General features: G+C 48.6%; 3 protein-coding genes across 9 annotated transcripts in view; 1 reads left to right on the top strand and 2 right to left on the bottom strand.

Moving 5' to 3' along the window:
- Positions 1-1,862, bottom strand: part of PLCB2 (phospholipase C beta 2) — a 38,994-nt gene extending 37,132 nt beyond the window's left edge. Inside the window, exon 1 of the mRNA XM_025151350.3 lies at positions 1,404-1,862. Within this exon, the coding sequence (XP_025007118.2) occupies positions 1,404-1,487 (84 nt within the window). The 5' untranslated portion in view covers positions 1,488-1,862. The remainder of the gene's footprint in view (positions 1-1,403) is intronic.
- An 8,285-nt stretch (positions 1,863-10,147) lies between these two features.
- Positions 10,148-10,991, top strand: INAFM2 (InaF motif containing 2). Its single transcript, XM_015286274.4, has one exon. It carries the CDS (start codon positions 10,295-10,297, stop codon positions 10,697-10,699), a length of 405 nt encoding a protein of 134 aa, XP_015141760.1. The 5' UTR covers positions 10,148-10,294; the 3' UTR covers positions 10,700-10,991.
- Positions 10,992-15,535: 4,544 nt separating this feature from the next.
- The window catches only part of C15orf52 (C15orf52 homolog), a 43,200-nt gene continuing 37,359 nt past the window's right edge, over positions 15,536-21,376 (bottom strand). For all 7 annotated transcript variants that reach the window (XM_040701510.2, XM_015286272.4, XM_015286273.4 and 4 more), the window contains one exon: positions 15,536-17,703. The gene's annotated coding sequence lies outside the window, so the exon portion shown is untranslated. The remainder of the gene's footprint in view (positions 17,704-21,376) is intronic.

Genomic DNA, 21,376 nt, shown 5'->3' on the forward strand with positions numbered 1-21,376 from the left:
CTTCATTCCTCTTCCTCAGCTACTGCAGAAAGAGGCCAAGCCTGTTAACAACAGCACAGCCAGGTTGCTTCAAAGAGTCAGACAAAAAAAACTGCAGACTCCACGACCTCTGAAGAGCTGCTTTCATCCTGACCCTCCACCAGCAAACAGACAGGCTGAAGCTTTTTCCACTTTCTTTTGCAGCCTGCTGTAACTGCAGGAAAGCAAGATAAGATGGTGCAATGTGACCAGCACTTGTGAAGGCTTTCGTTATTGTTGGAGATCAAGTTTGTAAACTTAGTAAATAGTTAGAAGAAGCCTTTCCAGGAAATTCAGACTTGTAAATCCTGGGCAAAAATGCACACAAGACTTGAGTGCACTCACTCCAACCACAAACCCTTAGTGGGTGTTGGGAGTCCAACTCGACTCGCTCTGGGCTTCAAGGAAACTTGAATATCCCAGAAATTCTCAGGGAAGTGCTTAACAGCCTCAAGCTTTTGGAATTTCTGGAAACGCACAGCTTTCATTTAGGCAACTTTGGCCTCTGTTATTCTCAGAAACTGATTCCCTGTTCAACCCCAAAGAAGCCACAGGTGCATTCCGCAGGCAGTTGCCCTACTGGGAAGAAAGGAAAGGGAAGGGGAGGTTGCTCTTTCTACCAGAGCTTGGTGTCATCTTCCTGCAGAACGAGTGGAATAACTGCACGGTGGTATTCCAACCTGCATTCCTTAGCACTCAGCCGTTCTGTCAGCAGTGCACTGCATTGCCTTCTCATATCTCTGTGCTGCTGGACCAGCCCTTCCTATGTGCATGCTCAAAAGAACGCAGACCAAACTCCAAACAAGATGGATGGGCAGCTGCCATCGCTGTGCCTGGGTATTAGGGGAAACACTCTCTTGCCTTCTCAGAAAGTGAAGAGGGGAACTATTATGCTCATGTTAACCCCTACTTTTCTGCTGATCCACATTCTCTTCCCCTCAAAGGGGAACTCAGTCCGCAAACCAGCTGTTTTGAAGACACGAGGGCATGGAGCTGGAGAGGAAGGCAGCTTTGCACAGCAAGCTCCATGCATTTTTTGCTCACAGACCCACAAGCCAGGACAAGGCTGACCCCCATCAACTCCAGAAGCAGGACTGTAAGAGGAAGCAAGTTGGAGCCCTATTTCCTCCCATCTGCAAAGCATGGAGACTCCATGCAGCGAGTAAATCCTACCCTACACTCCCCAAGATGCATCTGAATGCAGTGCGTGCCTCTCAGCCCAGGGAGGCTCCCAGCATCAACTGCCTTCCTAAGGACTGGTTTTGCACAGAGAAGCAGCAGTCAGTGCCCCATTCCCCACATATGTACTCACAACCTCCCCTCAAACCTGACCAAAACATTGTCACCACACATACAACCCAGCCAAGAGAAGTCTCGGTACTCACATCGTCCCATTTGATGAAGCGTTCGCCCTTGGACAGATACTCCTTCACCTCTGGGGGCTGCAGGACAGGGGTAAGCACTGACATTGTCCCGTAGATGCGCTCCCCAGACGACCAGAAGCAATAGGAGTTGCACAGTTTACTCCTCCTTCGTCCCCTCTCCTCTATCTCTGCCTCTCACGTGGCAGGGCTCTCTGCCATCACCACCGTTGGCATCAGAGAGCAAACAGCCTCTTATATCCCAGTCAAATTCAGGAGAGGCAACAACAGGCAGGCGAGGACAGACGAATCTGCATTGTAAATCAACAGCCCTCCAAACAGGCACGAGGTCACCTGGAAGGAAAGCGTGCGACCAGCGGAGATGCCCGCGTGGGCACACATGCACACACACACACACAAACACGCTCCGTCCCCCCGGGAGGGATCTGCTCCTCGGAGCTCCGCTTGCAAAGCGCGCTGTTCAGAGCACTTCCGCAAGGGAACTTCCTTAAATGTTTTCTTTGACGAAGTGCAGGCATTGCCAGCCGACGCTCAAAGCTATTTCAGCAGATGTGGTTGCAGAGCAGCGCGGGGTTTGGCTACGAGCAGACTGCCCCCTTCGTGCAGCTGGGCCAAATATCACGCAGACGACTCAGTACGGGGGGTCCAGCTGAGCTTTTTTCCTTTGTCTTATGGGTTTCTTCTGAATGCCAACCTCCAAGTGAGACAGAGCAGGTGGAAGTTTCAGACAGATGAAATGAAGCATCCACGAGAGCACCCAGGATCTGCAAAATCATGCTGGGTCTACTGCAGGTACCCTAGGAACACAGAACGGGGGAGATGCAGGTGAGGATTATACCAGCGAGGCTGCAGAGAAGTGACGGACAGCAGAACAGATGGTTAGAAACAGACAGGGCAAAAACAAGAGCCTGCTCCTGCACTTGGAGCAAAGGAATAACATGTGGGCAGCAAAGGAGAAAAGGATCTTCTGCTGGCAGAGGTAACCAGGGAGACAGTGAGATGGGCAAACTTAAGTCAGAAAGGCACAGCCCCACAACTAGTTAGAAGTGGAGGTAATTGTGCTGCACTTGGTACGATAGAATTTCCGTCCTTGTGGTAAGATTTGCTCCTTCTGTGAAAGTCCAGGTGTGGCACTTGCTATTGTTAGTAAAGGTCAGGAAGCTGTAAAAAATACTCTCTGAGAAGGGCAGATGAAGAACTTGTGCAAAAAGGGAGGCAGCTGCATGGTGAGGTTTCCCTCCCATCCCTACCTTATCCACATCATTAAGGGCAGCGGAAGGCAGATCAGTTGTCCTTTCCCAGGCTGTGTGAGGGGATCCTAAGCATTCTCAATTGTCAGTGGCAAGAGGGAGGAGAGGTTAACTGGAGGGAGATTGAATGGACCTGTAAGAAGTGTTTTTGCTGTAAAAAATAAAATACAATCAAAGATGGCAGGAATTGCCAGGCAGAATCATGCTGCAGGAACTGAATACTGAGCACACCTCTTTACTTTTCTTTCAAGGGTTTATCTGCCTGAGAAAAAGCAAATGGGGGAGCTTTTTCACTGCCAGCTACTACTGAGTTTTCTGCATTAACCAGCATACCTTGCAAGACTGCGGTTGCTCAGTGTCATGGCTGAGACTGGGACACGGGCATGTATCACCTCCAGTCTCATAACCTAAGCTTCTGTGCACGTGTGTCCAAGTTGCAACTGGGAAAACAGTGGGGTGCTTCAGTCCCACAGCAGGACTTCAGTCCCATAATCAGGAGCTGCCTGCTTGGACTCTGTTACTCCCAAGCCAAGCAGATGACGGTGGCTGCCCAGGTCCCAAAGGCAGAGATGGAGGAGCTGAGGCACACCACCAACAGCGTGTGACTTGGCATAAATGTCAGTGCAACAACCCACACACTGCTGAGTGGTTTTGTTCTCTGTTCTGGCAAGCAGTTTAAGAACAGACCATGAGGCCGAGGCATATATAGAGGAAGGCCACAGTAAGCTGCAGTGAGGAGAGGAAACTGTAGCTACTCTCAGTTAATCTCTTCTGTCACATCTCCTGGTTCCAGGGTCCATCTGTATTTACCACAGATGTCATTATTGCTTCACAAGCAACATCTGCCTCTTGCCAGAACCGGGATCTCTGCTTCTCTCCTGAATTCTCTCAGACCTGTGTAATTAACAGCTGTATCTTCCCAACGCTGTCAGCTTTCTCTGAAGGATAAAATAATGAATACAAAAAATATGAAGAAGCAACCAAGCCAGCAGCTGTCCTCAGAAGCTGCTTGGCACTGCAGTGATAACTTCCAACACCTCTGGCTGCATAAAGATGGTCACTTTGGCTGCGGCTTGCTTCCTTTTGCATAGCCTCACTTAACCTCCTTATCTCTCATTTCACACTCCTTGCTCTGTGTCAGAGCTTCTGTGTCTCACACGAAGAGACAGCTGATGGAACAGCGATAGAATAAACAGTCCTGCCCTCTGCTGAAAGCTCTGATATCAAAGCAGGCAGAAGCAACAGCTCTTTGAGCGGCATCTATTTTGACTGCCCTTCATTAATTTTCTCCTGCAAGACCCATCGCCTGGTCTGCAGCCATCCAACATCCACTGCACCTCCTTGGCTCTCATCCTTTACCTTCATCCACTGTACATCCCACCAATTACAAGAGTTTTGACACTGAACATGTTCTTTTATTCCTCCTCCTGAGCCCCCCTTATTTCCTTTGTCCCACCCATTCAGCTGCCTCTAAATCCCACAAAGTACATACAGGGGCAAGACAGCCTGCACCATCCTCTGCTGATTTAACACGGTAAGGTTTGCAGATGGTGATTTTAAGTCATGCTACATAGGAACCACCTTGACTGGATGGCTCCTGAGTTCTAGCGCATTACTCTGTAACCTCAACCCCAACCTACCTCCAGCTCACCCACTTCTGAAACCTGTAAGAAATCTTTTCCAGCATTGTTCCATTATAATTACAATTTGTAATGTGTAATGCTGTCCTCTAGTGAAGAAGCTACGATATTGCACACAGAGCCTTCAGCGTTGTGTTCAAACATCAATAATGAACACACAGCTAAGCAAAACTGAATTCCTCTTACTACCCCCTTTTCCACTTTGTATTCTGAGCCTCAAGAATCCTGAAAGCATTAAGGACACCCTCAGGATCACAGCCAATCAACAACACAGACAGTGGGATCGAGTATACCCTCAGCAAGTCTGCTGATGACAGCAAGTTGAGTGGTGCAGATGATACAACAGAAGGAAGGGTAGCCATCCAAAGGGACCTGGATAAGATTGAGAGGTGGGCCCACGTGAACCTATTGAGGTTCAACAAGTCCAAGTGAAATGTGCTGCAATTGGGTTGAAGATACACAGATATGTGTACAGACTGGGAGAAGAACCTGAGAGCAGTCCTGCGGAGAAGGACCTGGGGGTCCTGCTGGACAAAAAGCTGGACATGAGCCAGCAGTTTGCACTTGCAGCCCAGAATGCCAACTGCATCCCGAACTGCATCAACACAAGCGTGATCAGTAGGGTGAGGGAGGTGATTGTCCCCAACTACTCTGCCCTCGTGAGGCCCCATCTGGAGTAACGTGTCCAGGTCCGCGGCCCCCAACACAGGAAAGACATGGAGCTTTTGGAGAGGGTTCAGAGGAGGCCACGAAGAAGCTCAGATGGCTCAAGCACCTGTCCTGTGAAGAAAAGCTGAGGGAGCTGAGCTTGTTCAGCCTGGAGTAGATGTTACAGTGACATTGTTCACTCAGAGGGTAGTGAGGCACTGAAACTAGTTACCCAGAGAAGTTGTGGATGCCCCATCCCCAGAGCTTGGTTGTGTGCTTGATAGAGTGGTTGGCTATCCTGCCCACACCAGAGAATTGGAACTGGATGATCTTCAAGGTTCCTCCCAACCCAAACTATTCGATGACACTATGATGATTCTCCACACAAAAGTGGAAAAGTTCAACTTCTTCAGACAAACCATGAAAATCAGAGGAAACAAACAAACAAACAAAAAAAAGCACAGTGAGTTTACATGGCTGATGAGCACTGTCCTATTGCTTGAAAAGTGGTGGTTGCTTTCGAAATACAGCCCTAAGAACTGTATTCAGACATTGCATCTGTGTGGGTGTACACACACACACACACACACCCCCACACACCTTCCCTCCTTGCAAAAGGAAGCACTGATTTGTGGCTGTAGATTCCTTCACAGGGATTGTTTATAGCCACAACCTACACAGACAGCACAGCCTCACTCCTAAAGAGATGATTTTTTAATGACACAAGGATGGAGCCATTGATGCATCACTGTCCTGAGCTACCAGGAGCTTTCTGCCCAGGGCCTCCATCCTGAGCAAAACCAGATCTCACTGTCCCACCTCCAAATTCTTACCTACTCACATCCTATAGCCTCTGCAGATCACTTTCCAGGTCGGTGCCAGGCAGTGGGTTGTGCAAACTTCACTTACTACAGCTACATCAGAGGGTGAAGGAATTAAAAGAACATCCCCAACCTTCCCCACCAAATCTGTTAGTGGACTAACGAGAGAGACAGCACCTTCCCACATAAGACAGAAAAGACTCTGAAGTGTGATAGAAGAATGCTACAGAGGAACAAACTTGGAACAAACCCTGCAGGTTTCAAACGGGAGATGGGAACAACAGAATAAAATAAGGCTTATTTCGTTTAGAAGAGTGGACAGCAGAGCCTCAAAGATTGTTTTGTCAAGGGCATTCAGTGTGACAGAAGGCTCGAGACTAGCAAAGTATTTGCCCAAGATCTTCTGCCAAGAATGAGATGGATTTAAACACATCTGTTCTACCCTTTAAACTTTAGGAGACCTCATCCATCTCTCCCATCCTCAGCTCACAGAAGTCACCAAGGACTCCATAAGTAAACTACATCCTTACAATCAATAAAAAGTCTATAATCTACCTGCAGAAGTCACATGCTGGAGGCATAGACTGAAAAAAAACAAACAAAAAACAACCCACCTCCCAAAAAACAGTCAGAGTTTAGAAAAGGGACTGTATAGCGTTGTGGTAGCAAATTATGACTTTTAGCACTACACAACCTGGAAGTAGGGTGTCACATCCAAGTGCCTAATGACCGAGCATAAGAAGGAAAGGTAGAAGAGCTGTTAGACCAACAGCAGAGTTGGTTTAACAGAGCAGAATGGGACTGTGGGAAGCCATCCCGCCTGGCCTTCATCCCAAGGCAGGATCACCTGTGATTTATCAGCACTGGCAGACATTAGCTGAGAGAGCTTCAGGAGGCCTCCATTAGCACTGGAGGCTCACCGACCTCCCAGGCATCCATCCTAGTGTTCCACTACTCTCAGAAGCAAGGTCTGTACAGAGGCGATATCTTAGGCCAATAATCTTCCCTTAATTAAGTCCTCTCTGTCCTGAAGCAGTAGATACTATTCACTGACTCTGAACATGGACAAATCAATACCACAAGTTTATTTAGCTACAACCTTCAGGGGCCTTTGTAGTGCAAACAAGCCTCCCACTGCAACAGGTAGCAGCAGAATTCAAGTAACGCTGTGCAGTCAGGTGGGTGGAACACCTAATCTTCAACAACCTGTCCTGGAACCTGGGTTTTCAACTTAACACAGCAGGCTCAGAAGTAATTGAGTTTCCTGGAGGACCCCAAGCCAAGCAAAGTGAGAAATCAGAGAAGTTTATAGTCAGTCAGACCCTGCAGAGGATAGTGTCTGTGCCACCAAGTGAGAAAGGCTGGATGTCCAAGGGCTACACAGCTCTCTGCTGCCGTGCCAGGGTGCACCACGTGCCCTTAACTCCAATCCCTTTTGTGTTCTCAAGGTAAAAGTCTCAGAGGGAATTGATTTACAAGCATCGTCAAGTCTGGTACATTCACCGACTTCACAAGAATCTCTGCTCTGCCCCCAGAGCTCTATTTCTGCACCACAGGAGTCCATTCTAGGCACAGCTTGGTATTTCTGCTGAAATCCAAGGGACAAAGAAAATATCATTAGTTCAGCCCTGGCTTCCTGGCTCTCGTTTGCCTTTAAAGCAGTTATTAGCAAGGAGCTAAGTTTAGGAACAGAAGGCACACACCTTCTAGCAGTTGCCTGCACTTGAACAAGAGGACCTGGAGAGAAGTTCACACCCATCTGTTCACAGTCAAAAGAAGAGCTTAACCGTGGCAAAACCAGCAAGACTTGGTACCTCAGCAACACGTGTTGTCTCTCATCTTAATCAGAGCAAAGGAAAAGGGAGCTTGGCATAGGGAAGTGTACCTTAAGAACAGTGAATTTCTGTAATGCTACGGGGGAATTGCTGCCTTTTATGAAGGCAAAGTCTTCAGTGCAGCCAAGAGGCACACTATGGCCTAAATAAGCAAAGAATAAATGCAGTGGGGAGGTGAAGACATTAGTTTCAAGGTAAAAATCTAAAGAACTACACAGTTCAACTTTAGGACAACTACATACCTGTAGTCACAGAGTGGAAGGAGCAAAAGTGTTTGGAAAGCAAGGAAGAGAAACTCATGCTGAGTTATCTATTGCCACATCTCCTAGCTGAAGCAGCTTTAGCTGCTCTGGAACTGAATGCATTAAAGTGATACTGGGTGTACCTGGGTCCCAACCACAGCACACAATGCCTTTGCTGAGGCTGCTTCTACAGCTGCACTGCGCATCCTTGGCAAATCCTGTCTGCCAAGATCTCCATCGATGGAAAAGGAGGGCTATTAGATTGAAAAGCTGAGTTGTGGTGAGCAGAGGGAAAAAAAGAAAAGTAACACCAGTGAAAGAGCCACAGTCATTTGGACAGACTCGGAAGGATTTGTTTCCTTCTCAGGAGAGGGGGATCTGAGCCTGGGGACACAGGATTTAACTATGCAACTGTAACTGCTCATTACTGATGCTTACCACCTCACTGTTCTCTTCTGTGCCTTTGTTTTCTGTATCAGTCTGCTGTCTCTTAAATATCCTTTATCAAAATCAACATACCTTACCTAGCAACACCAACTCTAATTTTTGTCTTCCAACTTCTAGCCACTACAAGAGATTTGAAGTTAAACAATAAAGCAATCACATTGTGCCTCCGAGGAGGGACTTAAAATGCAAAATGACAGTATGGACTAAACAAGCATCAAGCAAAAACTGTCAGAGCCTGCATAGGTCAACCCTCCCTCCAAAAACCCCAGGATTAAAATTAAGAAAGAATAAAGGGGAAAGATTTGTGGGAGTCAATTCATCAGCCTTTCATCAGTGGCAATGATAAATTGCATCAGTGACAACGCCAGAGGAGATCAAAGCCAGCATAAGGGTTTGGAATGAACTGATTTCTATGCAGATCAATTGAGGAAGGGCTGTGAACCAACACAGAACAGCTCCATGCTATAAAGGAACTGTATTTGTAGCACTCCATAGCAGGAAGAAAACAGCCAGCCAGAACGAGAGCAGAGACCAGCGGTTTAGAGGATAGATCAGGAAAGTGGTGTCAGCAGTTATTTAGGTGTATGAAATTCGTTTTCGACCAGAGGGGTACATCCAGGTGTAATTAATCACGGCAAGAGAGATAAGGGGCCTGTAGAAGAGTTATGATGCCCACGTAAAGAATGTTTCCTAGATAAACTGGGTTACAGTGGCATTTCATGAAAATTGAAACACTTCAGGAAGATGGAGCATGCCATTAGCTGCAGTTTAATAACGGTTTAACGCTAAACATTAAATATTGCATTAAATATATGTATTTTATTGTAAAACAATAAAAATATTTGTTATAAAAAGTGTTACCTTCTGCTACATGTTAAAACATAAATAAGCACTTTGCTCCATAGCTTCTAGAATGCCATTTATCAGGAACGGAAAGAGGAGAAATGCAGGTTGAAGTGTGAATCCCTACATAACTTATCAGGCTGCCAGATGCAATTCTTTCATGCTACCATGTTCTCACTAAGGTCCACCTGCCCTGAACAGCCAGAGAAATCACTGCTATCCTTACCAGGGGCAAAAACTGCCATTGCTTTCAAGTTATTCCACCTTCTTCCCTGCCCCAGCAGCCTCGCTCTGAGCTGCAAGTACCATATCCTGAAGCATGGAGGTCTTCCCCTTCTCTCCCAGCCCTCCAGCTTCCATCCTGCTATTAAAGGGAAAAATGAAACGCTGCCATGGATTGAAAACTCAATCACTCACTTCCTCTGAGGTCCTTCTGGTTAACAGCCATTTCTCTGGCTGCCATTGGCCTCTTTTGGAGCTGCAGCTCCTTGTTAACACAGGGCTTTCAAGCGCAATGCATCTGACTGCCTTAAGGCTCATGGGAGGTAAAGACGACGATGATGAAAGGCTCAATTACAGCCTTCCCCGAAGTAAACATCTCATGCCAAAAAGAAGAAGAAGAGAGTTCTTGAACACCTCCAGGGATGGTGACTCCACCCCGCCCCAAGCAGAAAGAGCCTCACTGCTCTTTCTGAGAAGAAACTGCTCCTAATATCCCACCTGAACCTCCTCTGGTGCACCTCGAGGCCATTGCCTCTCACCCCATCGCTGTACTCAGGAGAAGAGGCCGACCCCGCCTCGCCACAGCCTCCTGTCAGGCAGCAGTAGAGAACAACAAGGTCTGCCCGCAGCCTCCTCTTCTCTGCCTCGATAACCCCCTCAGCGCCCCCAGCAGCCCCACGGCCCTCAGGGCGGCGCGCGGCCGCCATCTTGGGCAGGGGCGCGCGCCCCTTCCTCACAGACAGGCGGCCGAGCGCGCAGGCGCGGCCCCCTCCTCCCCGCACCGCGCCCGGGCGGTGCCGGCGCTCAGAGGCCGCCCCGCGGCGGAGCAGCGCGGGCAGCGGCTGGAGGAGGCGGTGGCGGCGGCATGTCCTGAGGGGAGCGGCGGCGCGCAGCCCCCGCCACCACGGAGGGGTCGGTGGAGCAGCGGGCCAAGGGCCGGGCCCCCATGAAGGAGAAGGAGGCCGGGGCGGAGCGGGGCAAGCCCGCCACTTACACCGGGGACAAGAAGGCTCGCATGGCGGCCAAGACCAACAAGAAGTGGGTGCGCCTGGCCACCGTGCTGGCCTACGTGCTCTCCGTCTCGCTGGCCGCCATCGTCCTCGCCGTCTACTACAGCCTCATCTGGCAGCCGGTGCGCGGAGGCGGCGGCGGCGGCTCCTCGGCTTCTCCTCCGTCGCTTCCCGGCCCCGCCGCCAACTCCTCCTCGCAGCCTCGCAGCGCTCCGCCGCAGCGCTCCGCCGCCCCGCCGCCCCCCGGCCCCACACCGCCGCCCAGGGGGAGCCCGGCCGGGACGGGCGGCACGGAGCTCCCGGCGCCGCGCGGGGCCGGGGAGGGCCGCAGTGCGCCGTGAGGGTGGAGGCCCGGGGGGGCAGCGCCGGACACTGAGCGGAGGGACGGCGCCGTGTGACTCTCGTCGCTGTGGGCTTCCGTGGCTTCGTTCTTCTCCGGCTTCGCCCCCGAACCGCGCCGGACTGCGCCCATCCGAGGAGCTCGGTGTGCGGGACCGCCTGGGAGCGATGCCGATCCGTAGGCTGTAACCCGTTGTTTAAGTAACGAGTTTTGTTTAGCCATGAGCGTAAACTTATTTAAACCATGTGAGAGGTAAATTGACTTGTTTACTACATTAAAATATTTTCCCAGTATGAAAGCCTCTGTAATACGGTACGTTCTCTTTGCGATGGGGTGGGGAAAGAGCTCCGGGTGCAGAACTGCTTTCTTTGCTCTGTGAACAAGGGTGGATGGTGGTAGGACGAGGGGGAATGGTATTAAACTGAGACAGGGGAGGTTTAGGTTGGATATGAGGAGGAAGTTTTTCACCCAGAGGGTGGTGATGCACTGGAACAGGCTGCCCAAGGAGGTTGTGGATGCCCCATCCCTGCAGGCATTCAAGGCCAGGCTGGATGTGGCTCTGGGCAGCCTGGTCTGCTGGTTGGTGACCCTGCACATAGCAGGGGGGTTGGAACTGGATGGTCCTTTTCAACCCAGGCCATTCTGTGATGTATCGTGATCTTCATTCATTTGTTGTTGGTCCCTGTAGGTGAGGCTGCGTGCGCCCATCTCCTGCTGTTGGTGCTGAGCTGAGGTCTGGGCAGGTGGCTGCAAGGTGGCGGCCGTCACCCGGCCCTCTGGGCTGCCTGCTGGGAAGCTGTGTGCCCATGTCATGCCTGTGGTTTCAGCTGCATGGTGTAACGGTGGGGCTGTACGGTGTCTCTGTAAAGTGATGCCTGGAGCTGACATTGGTGGGGATGGGAGAGGTGCTCTGCTGTCATGTGCAAATCACATTGGCACTTTTGTTTTCCTATTCTGAAGTTGAGGTGGTGGGGAAATAGCTGTTTCATACTGAAATTGGCGTGCTTTTGAGCAAAGGCCTGCTTTGGCTGGATGCTTCCACTTGAGCATGTGCTAAAGGCAGAGGACCATGCACAGAAGGTTTCCAGAAGGAAATGGGCAAAATGATGGAGCGGTTTGGATGTGATCTTTCACTCTTTTCTAGTTCTCTTCTCCAGCAGAGAGGGCTTTATGTTGCTACTGTGCAAGAGAAGAAGGCAAGCTGGTGGGAAGGGAAAGGATCGTGCTTAGTCATCTCAAACAAAAATGTGCCTGTAAAATTGCCATCTTTCTGCAGGGCAGGTGGGAGAAAGCAAGAAGAGGCGAAGGAGTGGAAAGCCTGAAGCTGCTGCTGGATCGGGAGGCTGCACTGTTACCTCCAGGGCTGTGGCTGTGCTCTTCCCCTTCATTTGCTGTAGTAACTGATGGCATCCTGGCAGCAGCACACTGCTCTGCAGCTTTGTCCAGGCTGGGTTTAGCCCAGTGTGCAGTGGGTAACTTTGTTCCCTTGTGCCTGCAGCACATCAATACCTGTTTGTGAGGCTGCTGTGTGCGTGCAAGAGGAGCTCCGGGTGCTGGTGATGCTGCTGCTCTGTGCTGTTGTTGGTACACATATCTGGTTGTAGAGGGAAGGGCTCCCAAAGGGAGGAATGGGCAGAGCAAAAACAAAGCATGCTCTTTTTTCTTTTTTTTTTTTTTCTTGGTGCCAATTGAATCTGTTTTTTGGCTCTGGTACTTAATGCAGAAGCAGTTGGGAAGTGTCTCTGGAACAGAGCTCGTGTTTAATTTTTAAAACCATCTTTAAAGATAAATAAAAGCTGGGCAGAATGATACAGAGGCTGGGATTGCTCTGATACTGGCCTGCAGCTCAGAGCTGGCAGGTCTGTGTGCTGGCTTGGAACAGTACATCCCAAGCACGCTGGATGTACGTGGACTCCTGGCATTTTTTCACTTTAAATACAATTGCTCTCAGAAGACTAATAGGGCATGGCTGTCTAGGGCAGAGGGAAGAGGAAGGGAATTGAATTAAATGGGCTGCATGGCCCTCTTCCAACCGTAACAGGGGAGAGATGCCTTGTGTTCAGGAGCCGTAACAACTTAAAGCTTCCCACCTGTGCGTGGTGTTGGTGGCAAAGGATCTTCAGGACAACAGTGCATGGGTATGTTAACTTTTAATAACAAAGGGTACTAGGGATGTTTGGGGAAGGCAGTTTGGCTTCAAGGGGTAATAGCTTGGATTGTCATTCTGGACTGTGAATTTTTGCGTTGCGTTGCTGTCTTTGCACTGAAGCAATTCTCTGTGTCTTGAACGTGTATTTCTAACAAAGCCCTGCAGTCATCAGTCTTCAGTTAGCAGTTGCATCCTATCAGTCTTTCCCTTCTTGCTCCTGTTAGTGGAGGATCACTTGAGGTATGGAATTGTTACTCTAGCCAGTATAATTGTATCAGGTGAGAGAAGGCACAGGCTTTTGTGTTGTTTCCTGGATGGGAATCGCTATCACTGTGATTTGTCATGCCATATCCTTGGAACCACTGCTGAGATCAGTCCCTTGACACACATGCAGTCCTGCGTGTTGCTTGCTAGCAGAACTGTCTGCTTCCAGTGTGTGCAGAGAGCTGTCTGAAAGTTTGGATGGAGATAAAAGTTAAGCACGAGTGAAGTGCTGAATCTGCAGCTGTTTGCTGGAACGATCTGAGGATGTTAACAGCATCCCATCTTCTGGCTATGGGACACTCCTGTGAAAGCATAATGGCTCTGAGAACATATCTGGAATAGTGATATCTTTGTTCTTATTTATTTTCTTTTTTCGCTTGAGCTTTTTACTGATTAAATGTGATTCTAATTCTGGAATGCCAACTTCCCTGCAGCAATTCGAGCCTCCTTATTTTGGGCCCAGATTCCAGGCTTCTTGATCTCTGAGAGCCTTTAGAAGAGTTTGTGGTGCAGAAATCCCTGCGTATTTCTGCTTCAAGCACAGCATAGTTCTGTACTGGAGTGTCAGAACGCATCATTGTCAAGTGTCAAGAGAAAGTAAATAACATGGTAGCTTAAATTTTCCAACTCCTAGTCACAGTAATTGCTTAAGAGAATGGAGTTGAAGACCAGGCCACATTCTGCTTTTCCTTTTTGACTGAGAAGGGTCTCACGAGTGAGGAAGGAACCTGACTGACAACACACTTGCCCTCTGTCTGTACGCACTGGTCTTGTCCTGTTGAGCTCCATTTGTTCAAGGAGAGTGCACTGATTTGACCAGAAGGAAGAGAAATAGCTGGAAAAAAAGTTATTGGGGCGTGTAATGTGCTCCAGCAGCTGGCTCACATTTTCATATAATAAAAGATACCTGTTTCCCCCCTGCACATCTTCTCTCTTGGCCTCATCTGGTGTAATGAGTATTTGCTTATTCCCTGCCTTGTAGGGCCGAGCTGTAATGCAGAGAAGGAAGGTGGTGTACTTTTATTCCAGATTTCAGCTTAATTGATTGGTGTAGCTGAATTGATTGATTGGTGAGGCTGAAAAGCAATCCTGCGGCGTAGTGTTGGTAACCCAATCAGTGGCTGCTCCCGAGCATCGTGGATCTCCTTCAGGGAAGCCAAAATTAATCTCACTGGGCCACTAGAATGCATTATATATATGCGTGTGTGTGTGTTATGGAGAAGAGAATGATACTAGAAACAGCCACATCAGAGCTGGATTAAAGAGGTGAAGTTTGACTTCTGGATAGTCTCTGTCTTCAGAGAGGCAGTGAGCTTTGGGAGCACCTCATTTCTGGTCAGCTGCTGCATTGCTGTGCTCAGGGAATGGCTGCAGACTTTGCCTGCCAGTGATGTGAGCGCAAACCTGTGAGCAGGCTGAGCCATTGTACAGCCCTTCAAAGGAAAGGCAGCAGGCAGTGCTTTAACTTCGCAGTGGTGCTGTACCCTGCTCTGTACATCTAATTGACTTCAAGCTTTCCACATAACTAAAAAAAGCACTGTTACACACTTTAAATGACAAGAATTCCTCACTAAGTGCCAGTTTAGCTTCAGGCGCCTGTGCCTTTTGCAACCAATTGATGCAGAGGGGAATTGGTGTGGAAAATGGTGAATGTTTCTGTTATTTCTGTACTTTTAGTCTCTCTGTACAGGGCTTTGCTTGCTTTTAGAAATCTGGGTGGCACCCTTCTGCTATGGCATCAGCCTCGTTGAGGTGGGGAACTGAGAGCTGGAACGACTGTCAAGATTTTCTGGCTTTGCTTCCTTCAGCACTAGGATTGCAAAGCTCTGGAGGCTGAATATTTCCAACCTTATCCGGGTGTATTTTTGCCCTTGGGTTGAATTTCTTCATCTCTGTGAAATCAAGAACTGATTCGCCGGTCTGTAATACATTTTGATACTCAATTTGGCTGCAGAGTTGTGTTGAAACTGATAGTAGAATTTGGCCAACTTAAAGTAGTGGCAAGCTGTTCCTTTGGCTTGAAGAAAAAGGTGTCTTCTGCCTGATGGCTGCGTCTGCTTTCCTGTTGCACGGAGTAGTTAAGAATATCTTGAGCTGAGAATATCCCTGAGCTACCAACAACTGCTGGGAGGGAACAGGTGGCCCTACAGGTAGCTTAATTTGCACTCTCCAAGCTGCCATCACCTTTGCTTGCAAGAAAGGTGACTTTGCAAGGAGATAGCTTTGCATCTATGGATGAGTGAGCCTGGTGTTTTGCTGCATGGCTGCAGTGAGCCTTTGGGTGAGTGAATGCAGCCAGCCCAGGAGGGGGGTCCTTGCCTAAGGGCTGAGCGATCCACGTCGGAGCTCTCACTCAGAGAAGTAGGTGGTACCAATTCTGTGTAGAGAAAGCTCTGCACGCGAGGCTGAGAAACACTATGAAACTGAGACTTCTCATAACTTTTATTTAATATAAATAACCCTTCCACATCAGCTTTTTTTTCATCTGTTCAGTCTTTTCTCTTGCCGTAACGAAGAAATAGCTAGCCATGATTTCTTCCAATCTTTTTCTGAAGAGCTGCAACCCAGGCACCAACCAAAATGCGTTCAAGCAGGTTGTTCATAAGAAGGAAGAAACTACACTGAGGACAGGCACCATCTGCACAGTACGGTGTACAGAGCTTGATCCTTCCTAGCCGTCATTAAGTGCAAAATGTGTTGGATTTGCATGGAGCTGGGGGGGAAGAGGGGGATGGAGGGCAGGGCTGTTTTTTTCTTCCATGGAAAAGGACTTCAGGTTGGTTGTGGAGAATGAGTCTTTAAGTGATGGAGAATTTCCAGGACCCGGAGCAGTTTGATAATCTGGCTTTTGTCTATCTGTTCCCAAATAAACCCAGACCAGGCTTTGGTGAGGCAAAGATGTTTCTACAAATAAAATGTGAAAGCCGCACGCTCTGTTTCTTGCTAATGCCTGGTCTGAAGCCAATAAATTCTCCTGAATTTGGCACACAGAAGTTCCCAGGCTTGTCCTTCATGACTTAGGTGCTACAGATGTGGAAAAGCAAAATGTTTACATGTGCAAATACTAGTTTATTAAAACAGCATACAGTATTTCAGTCCATCACATATGCCAACCTTATCACCCAGGCAGCCTGCTGTTTTGGCTAGCAAATGCATCTTGCAATGAAATCCAATAAATCTCCACACATACATGTCTGCAATTGACTCCTGAAACTGCTTCAGCTTTTAGGGCACTGCTTCAATGGGAGGGTGATATCCCTGCTGCTCTGCCACTTAGAAATCTAAGCACTTGTGCCTGCTTTCTGCCTGCTCCTTAATAGGTAGCCATATTTCAGTAGTTGCTGTTTGCTGTGAGCCTTACAGCTGCTTGGGAATCCAAGCTGTGTTTTTTGCTCATTTGTGCTTGTAATGCTCATCCAGTTCCATAATCTGAAGGGTATCTTTTAAGGTTTGCTCAAAAGTTATGCTTGGCAGCTTCCAAGGGAGCAGCTACCCTCTTGTTCAAGCCCAAGGCTTTCAAAGGCGCAACCAGGAAGGTTGGCACTTGACAGGAAGCTCTGACTTTCGACTCCAGTTTGGCCATGTTCCTTGCTGCCAGCTCCTTCCTTGCTGTTAAAGAAGGGTGTTGCATTTGTGCTGCTCTGCTCCTTGTCCCACTTGACACACAGCTGTATCCCCAGTCGCTGCGGTTTTTGCACTTCTTGGTCTTAGGCAACAGTACTTTGCCAAGGTTCATGGATACCTCATCAATGTAGCAGCTACCTTCCATAGGAAAAAAACTGTGCTCTCCCGACATAGAACCATCAAACAACCCAAGCTGGAAGGGACCCACAGGGATCCAACTCCTGGCTGCATACAGGACCATCCAAAATCCAAACCCTATGTCTGAGAGCGTTGTGATGATTCTACCCTACCTTATCTAGCTGGAGGACTAGAGCGGCCTCTGAAAGGATGAGATGCCGTAGCTGGCATGTGCTTGTCAAAAGCACCCGTGCTCCACAGTGTAACCCAAGAATGCTCTGTCCTCTTTGTGCCTGTGACCCGTGCAACTACTGTACGTGCCCACCACCACTTCAACTACATACAAATCTCTATTACAAGAGCTGCCCGACCACTACTTCACCCACCTACTGAGCTACGACATAGCCCCTAGTGCTGTCTCCTAATGCTCTGCTTTGTCACTTGTCTGCTCTGGAGAGCCCAGCAGCCCCTGCTGTCCTCCTGGCACATGTGCTTCCCCGCCAGGCTCTGGGGGAGGAAGTGGGTAGGCTGCCCAGAAGGAAGAATCTTAACTTTAAACAGAATTAGTTATTAAACAAAATAAAGTGCATCCAGTAGACATTTCATTGGCTTGCCACACAGCTGCAATATAGGCAAAACAAATACAAAACAAAAGTGATGGTGTTTTTCTTGTGGGGAGTGTGGGTAGCCTTCCCTGCCCTTTGGCGTATGGAGAGGAAGGGCTGATGCTGAAACTGAGCTGGGGGTGACGAAGGGCACAGGGAAGGTGCTGAAAGTTGATTTCATAGAAGATCAAAGAGTGAGGCTAACATTGTGCTCCTCTTCTCATCCACCACCTTCAGCACGTTATCCTGGCAAAACAAGAGCAGAGACAGTAACAGGATTATCAGCCTTCAGGGAACTGCTGAGCATTAAATCTAAAGTGTCTGCTGAGTTTCAGCCTGACCTTCCTGCGTGGCGTAACCCAGATACCTACCTGCCAGATCCAATGGGAGCAACCGGGGAGCTCTGCAGCCCAGGGGAGGAACCAGATACGTGAGTCTGCATGAAGTGCACTTGCAGTCCTCCTCTGGGCTAGGCAAGACTGCTTTCCTTTCTCCTTTCAGCTTAAGAACAGTAATCTTTGCGTGATTTTCTTTGTGCCTGTACAGCACCTGGAGCAGCAAGAGGAAGGTCTGATTTGGGGTAGGATTCTGCACCCCTCTACCTGTGGCTTGGAGTTGTATCAGCTTTTCTCCAGTGAAAACACTAACCTGTGAGTTGAAATTGCTGTTCTGCCTGCAGACCTAAATACGTTGATTTTCATTAGGAAAGGCATACTCTTTTTTCCCCCTCTAGTTGCCAGATGCTTGAGTGCTGCTCAGAATTGCTGAGTTGGCATTTTCCTGCATCCATGTTGAAATGCACGGTTCTGCCTTTTGCTGGTGCAGATTTCAACACCCAAAGCTCATAAGAAAGGACAGAGAAGGAATATAAAAGGAAAAACAGATGAAATATTGTGAAGGCAGCAGAGGCAATAGACAGCTTGGCTCCCATAAAAGGGGAAAATCCAAAAGAATTATCTAATGACAGATATCCAATACGGAACTGCACAGAAGTCACAACCAAGGTACTGAAATAATTGATGCCGAAGGAAGAGTCTAAGGCTGCAGCTGTAGATGTTTTTATAATCTGTTTTACAAGCCTGAAATGACCCCAGAGCTAGCTCTGTTTATTGTTAATCTATATGACTGTTAATGGTTCCAAAAATCTCACTGTCATCCCTGTGCTCTCTACCACAGGTAGATGGTTCTCTTTCCTGTTGGGCAGTGTTATCTTTTCAGCACAGACACCTTTCTGTGCACGAGCAAGTCTTTGCAGCCAAGACACTGGTGGGCTTTAGAGTCATTGCTTTTAGTGATTAGAAATAGTGATTGGTGTTTCTATCCTGTTTGCTGTGTCCTCTTCTCCATGACTCGGGCTGCTGGAGGCTTGGTCCTTGGTTGGTGTTTCTGTCTGGGACTCAGGAGAGCAGTGTGGCTGTGTGCTGCCTTTAGTTCTGCCATCAGCAACAGGAGGATGCAGTGCCAAATCTGTGTGTTGCTGTCTAGATTTGCCACTGGTAGAACAATTACCACTGCTACCCTCAGTGAGCTGAAATGTGAGAAGGCAGGCTTTGGTGGTGGATCCTGCTGGAGTGGTTTAAGTTACCATCACTTTCTGCATTCTGTGTGTTCCCTCTCAGCACAGAGCTGGTGGAAAGTAAAATGCAGACCACAGTGTGGTGTACTGATCTCTGCCTCCTTTCTGTCTGGGGTTTGCGTTAGGAAGGTTAACACAGGTGTCTGAGGTACGTGCTCCCTTCTGTCAGCTCTGCCATACCAGCAGCAGCTGCAGGCTGCAAAGCAGGGCAAACAGCTCTGTGTTCAGTGCTTAGAATGGCAACAGCTTGCCTGTCAGAGACCCTGGTTAGGTACAGCCTTGCTGTGCTCAGTAAGTAGCCATAAGGAAGCAAAGGTGTACCAATCATAGAATCACCAAAGTTGGAAAAGACCCACAGGATCACCCAGTCCAACCATTCACCCATCACCAATGGTTCTCGCTAAACCATGTCCCTCAACACAACGTCCAAACGTTCCTTGAACTCCTCCAGGGTGGGTGACTCCACCACCTCTCTGGGCAGCCCATTCCAGTGCCTGACCACCCTTTCAGAGAAGTAGGATTTCCTAACATCCAGCCTGGTGCAGCTTGAAGCCATTCCCTCTAGTCCTATCACTGTCACACAAGAGAAGAGGCTGACCCCCAGCTCACTGCAACCTCCCTTCAGGTAGTTATAGAGAGCAATAAGGTTATAAGTTATAGAAAGCAATGACTAGCTTAGGTCCGTGCCTCTCAATGCATTAACAGTTTCTAGTAGTCTAGTTCTAGCTTTTCTCCACCAGTCACAAGATGATGTTGGGTTGCATGGAAGGACCAGAGGGACCAGTGCTCTCCAAGCTAAATCCTTGAGATCTCTGCCTGCCCAGGCCAACATCTGAGACACAGCAGCAGTGTCTTCTCAACTCTTGGACCTTGAGGGAAGGGGTATGTTCTTTGTAGCCCCAGAACTGCAGCGAGAAGTGTTAGCTTCTGCTTGTCCTGCTTTCTGCACCAACCTTTAGCACTGGTTTGCATCAGACAGCTGACCCCGTCCGCCCTCCCCATCCTGCAGCACGCAGGCCCTGCCTGCCCCACTCCTGCTGACGTCAGCTGGTGCTGCAAGGTCAGATCCCTGGAGCTGCTCTGGAAATGTACCCCCAGCTGCATTTTCTCTAAAGATGTTAAGATTAATTTTCTCAAGGGAATTCAGGGAAAAAGCTTCTGTGGTTTTTGTGTATCGTTTACTTCTCTGGGACTTGTTGGACATTCTCCAGGGATTCCAGTCCTGCACTTTGGGTAAATATTTATTCCTTGTTATTTGAAGCAAATGATGAAAGCCCCACCACGCTCACTGCACAGCATCTCCAACTGGTTTGAAGGTGCAGGAGATATTCAGTGCCATAAATAGACATTAGTGGTGGAAGCTGTGAAATTCACATAGCGGCTGCTGCAAGGAGCTACTGCTCTGCAGAAATGCTTGAGTTAGCAATAGCTGCTGAGTTATCCACTGCTACACATAACTGCTGTGCTTTGGGATAGGTGGGATCCTGGAACCGGGGACATCTCCCTGACATCAGGTGTGATGGCCAGCTAGAGAACTGTTCTACATGACGGGACTTTCCCAATGGAATGGATATTTTTACATCCCTTTGGGAGTTGATAGGTTGTTCGTTTTGCAAAATCATCCCATCGATTTCTAGGCTGATTTTTGCAAAAATTGCACTGTATCAAAACTGAATCGCCAGCACTTCAAAACATAACATCAACGTTCTCTGCTTTACAAGCCTAAGGAATCTGGTTCCAAAAAACTGCTGTGAAATAGCACTTTTGGGAGAATTACATGAAAACAAGGTAGAGCTTTGCAGCATTTTATACGTAACATGGTCTGAAACCAATCCGCTGTACAAGGCAAAAGAAGCCAGAGGAGAAGGTTAGTTACCAGCCCATAGTTATTTATGAGTGCCATCTGTGTCATTATGCAGCCCATCATGTTGATGTGGGAACTTCAAAGCAACAGCAGGAATAGACACGAGACCTTTTTGCTCCAAACACGCTGACAACAAAACCGACTTGAGCCAAACGAGCTTTTGCCTTTTTGGTTGCTGTTGTCATCGTTGCTGTTTTGTTGCTCCTTGGAGCCCTGCTGTCAATCCAAAGAGATGAACTGTCCTGGTTGTGCTGAGCTGGTGCTAGGGAAATCCAGGTCTTGCTTATTTCCCCCCCCCCCTGCTGAGAGGTGTTCCTGACAAATTGGACACAGGGAGCAGAGAATTAAAGACAGGCCCTCTGTCTTCCTGGCATAACTCCCCCTGTCTGCAAATGATCTTTTTTGGGAAACCAGCCCTGACAGTGGGCTGTCACTGGTGCAAAAGGAGAGGTCAGGTTGCTTTGTGGTGACTCCAGTAT

The sequence above is a fragment of the Gallus gallus genome, chromosome 5 (genome assembly GCF_016699485.2).
Source record: "Gallus gallus isolate bGalGal1 chromosome 5, bGalGal1.mat.broiler.GRCg7b, whole genome shotgun sequence".
NCBI classification, from domain to species: domain Eukaryota; kingdom Metazoa; phylum Chordata; class Aves; order Galliformes; family Phasianidae; genus Gallus; species Gallus gallus.

Coding starts and splice junctions, on each gene's coding strand:
- INAFM2 (XM_015286274.4), top strand. CDS start 10,295: ATGAAGGAGAAGGAGGCCGGGGCGGAGCGGGGCAAGCCCGCCACTTAC.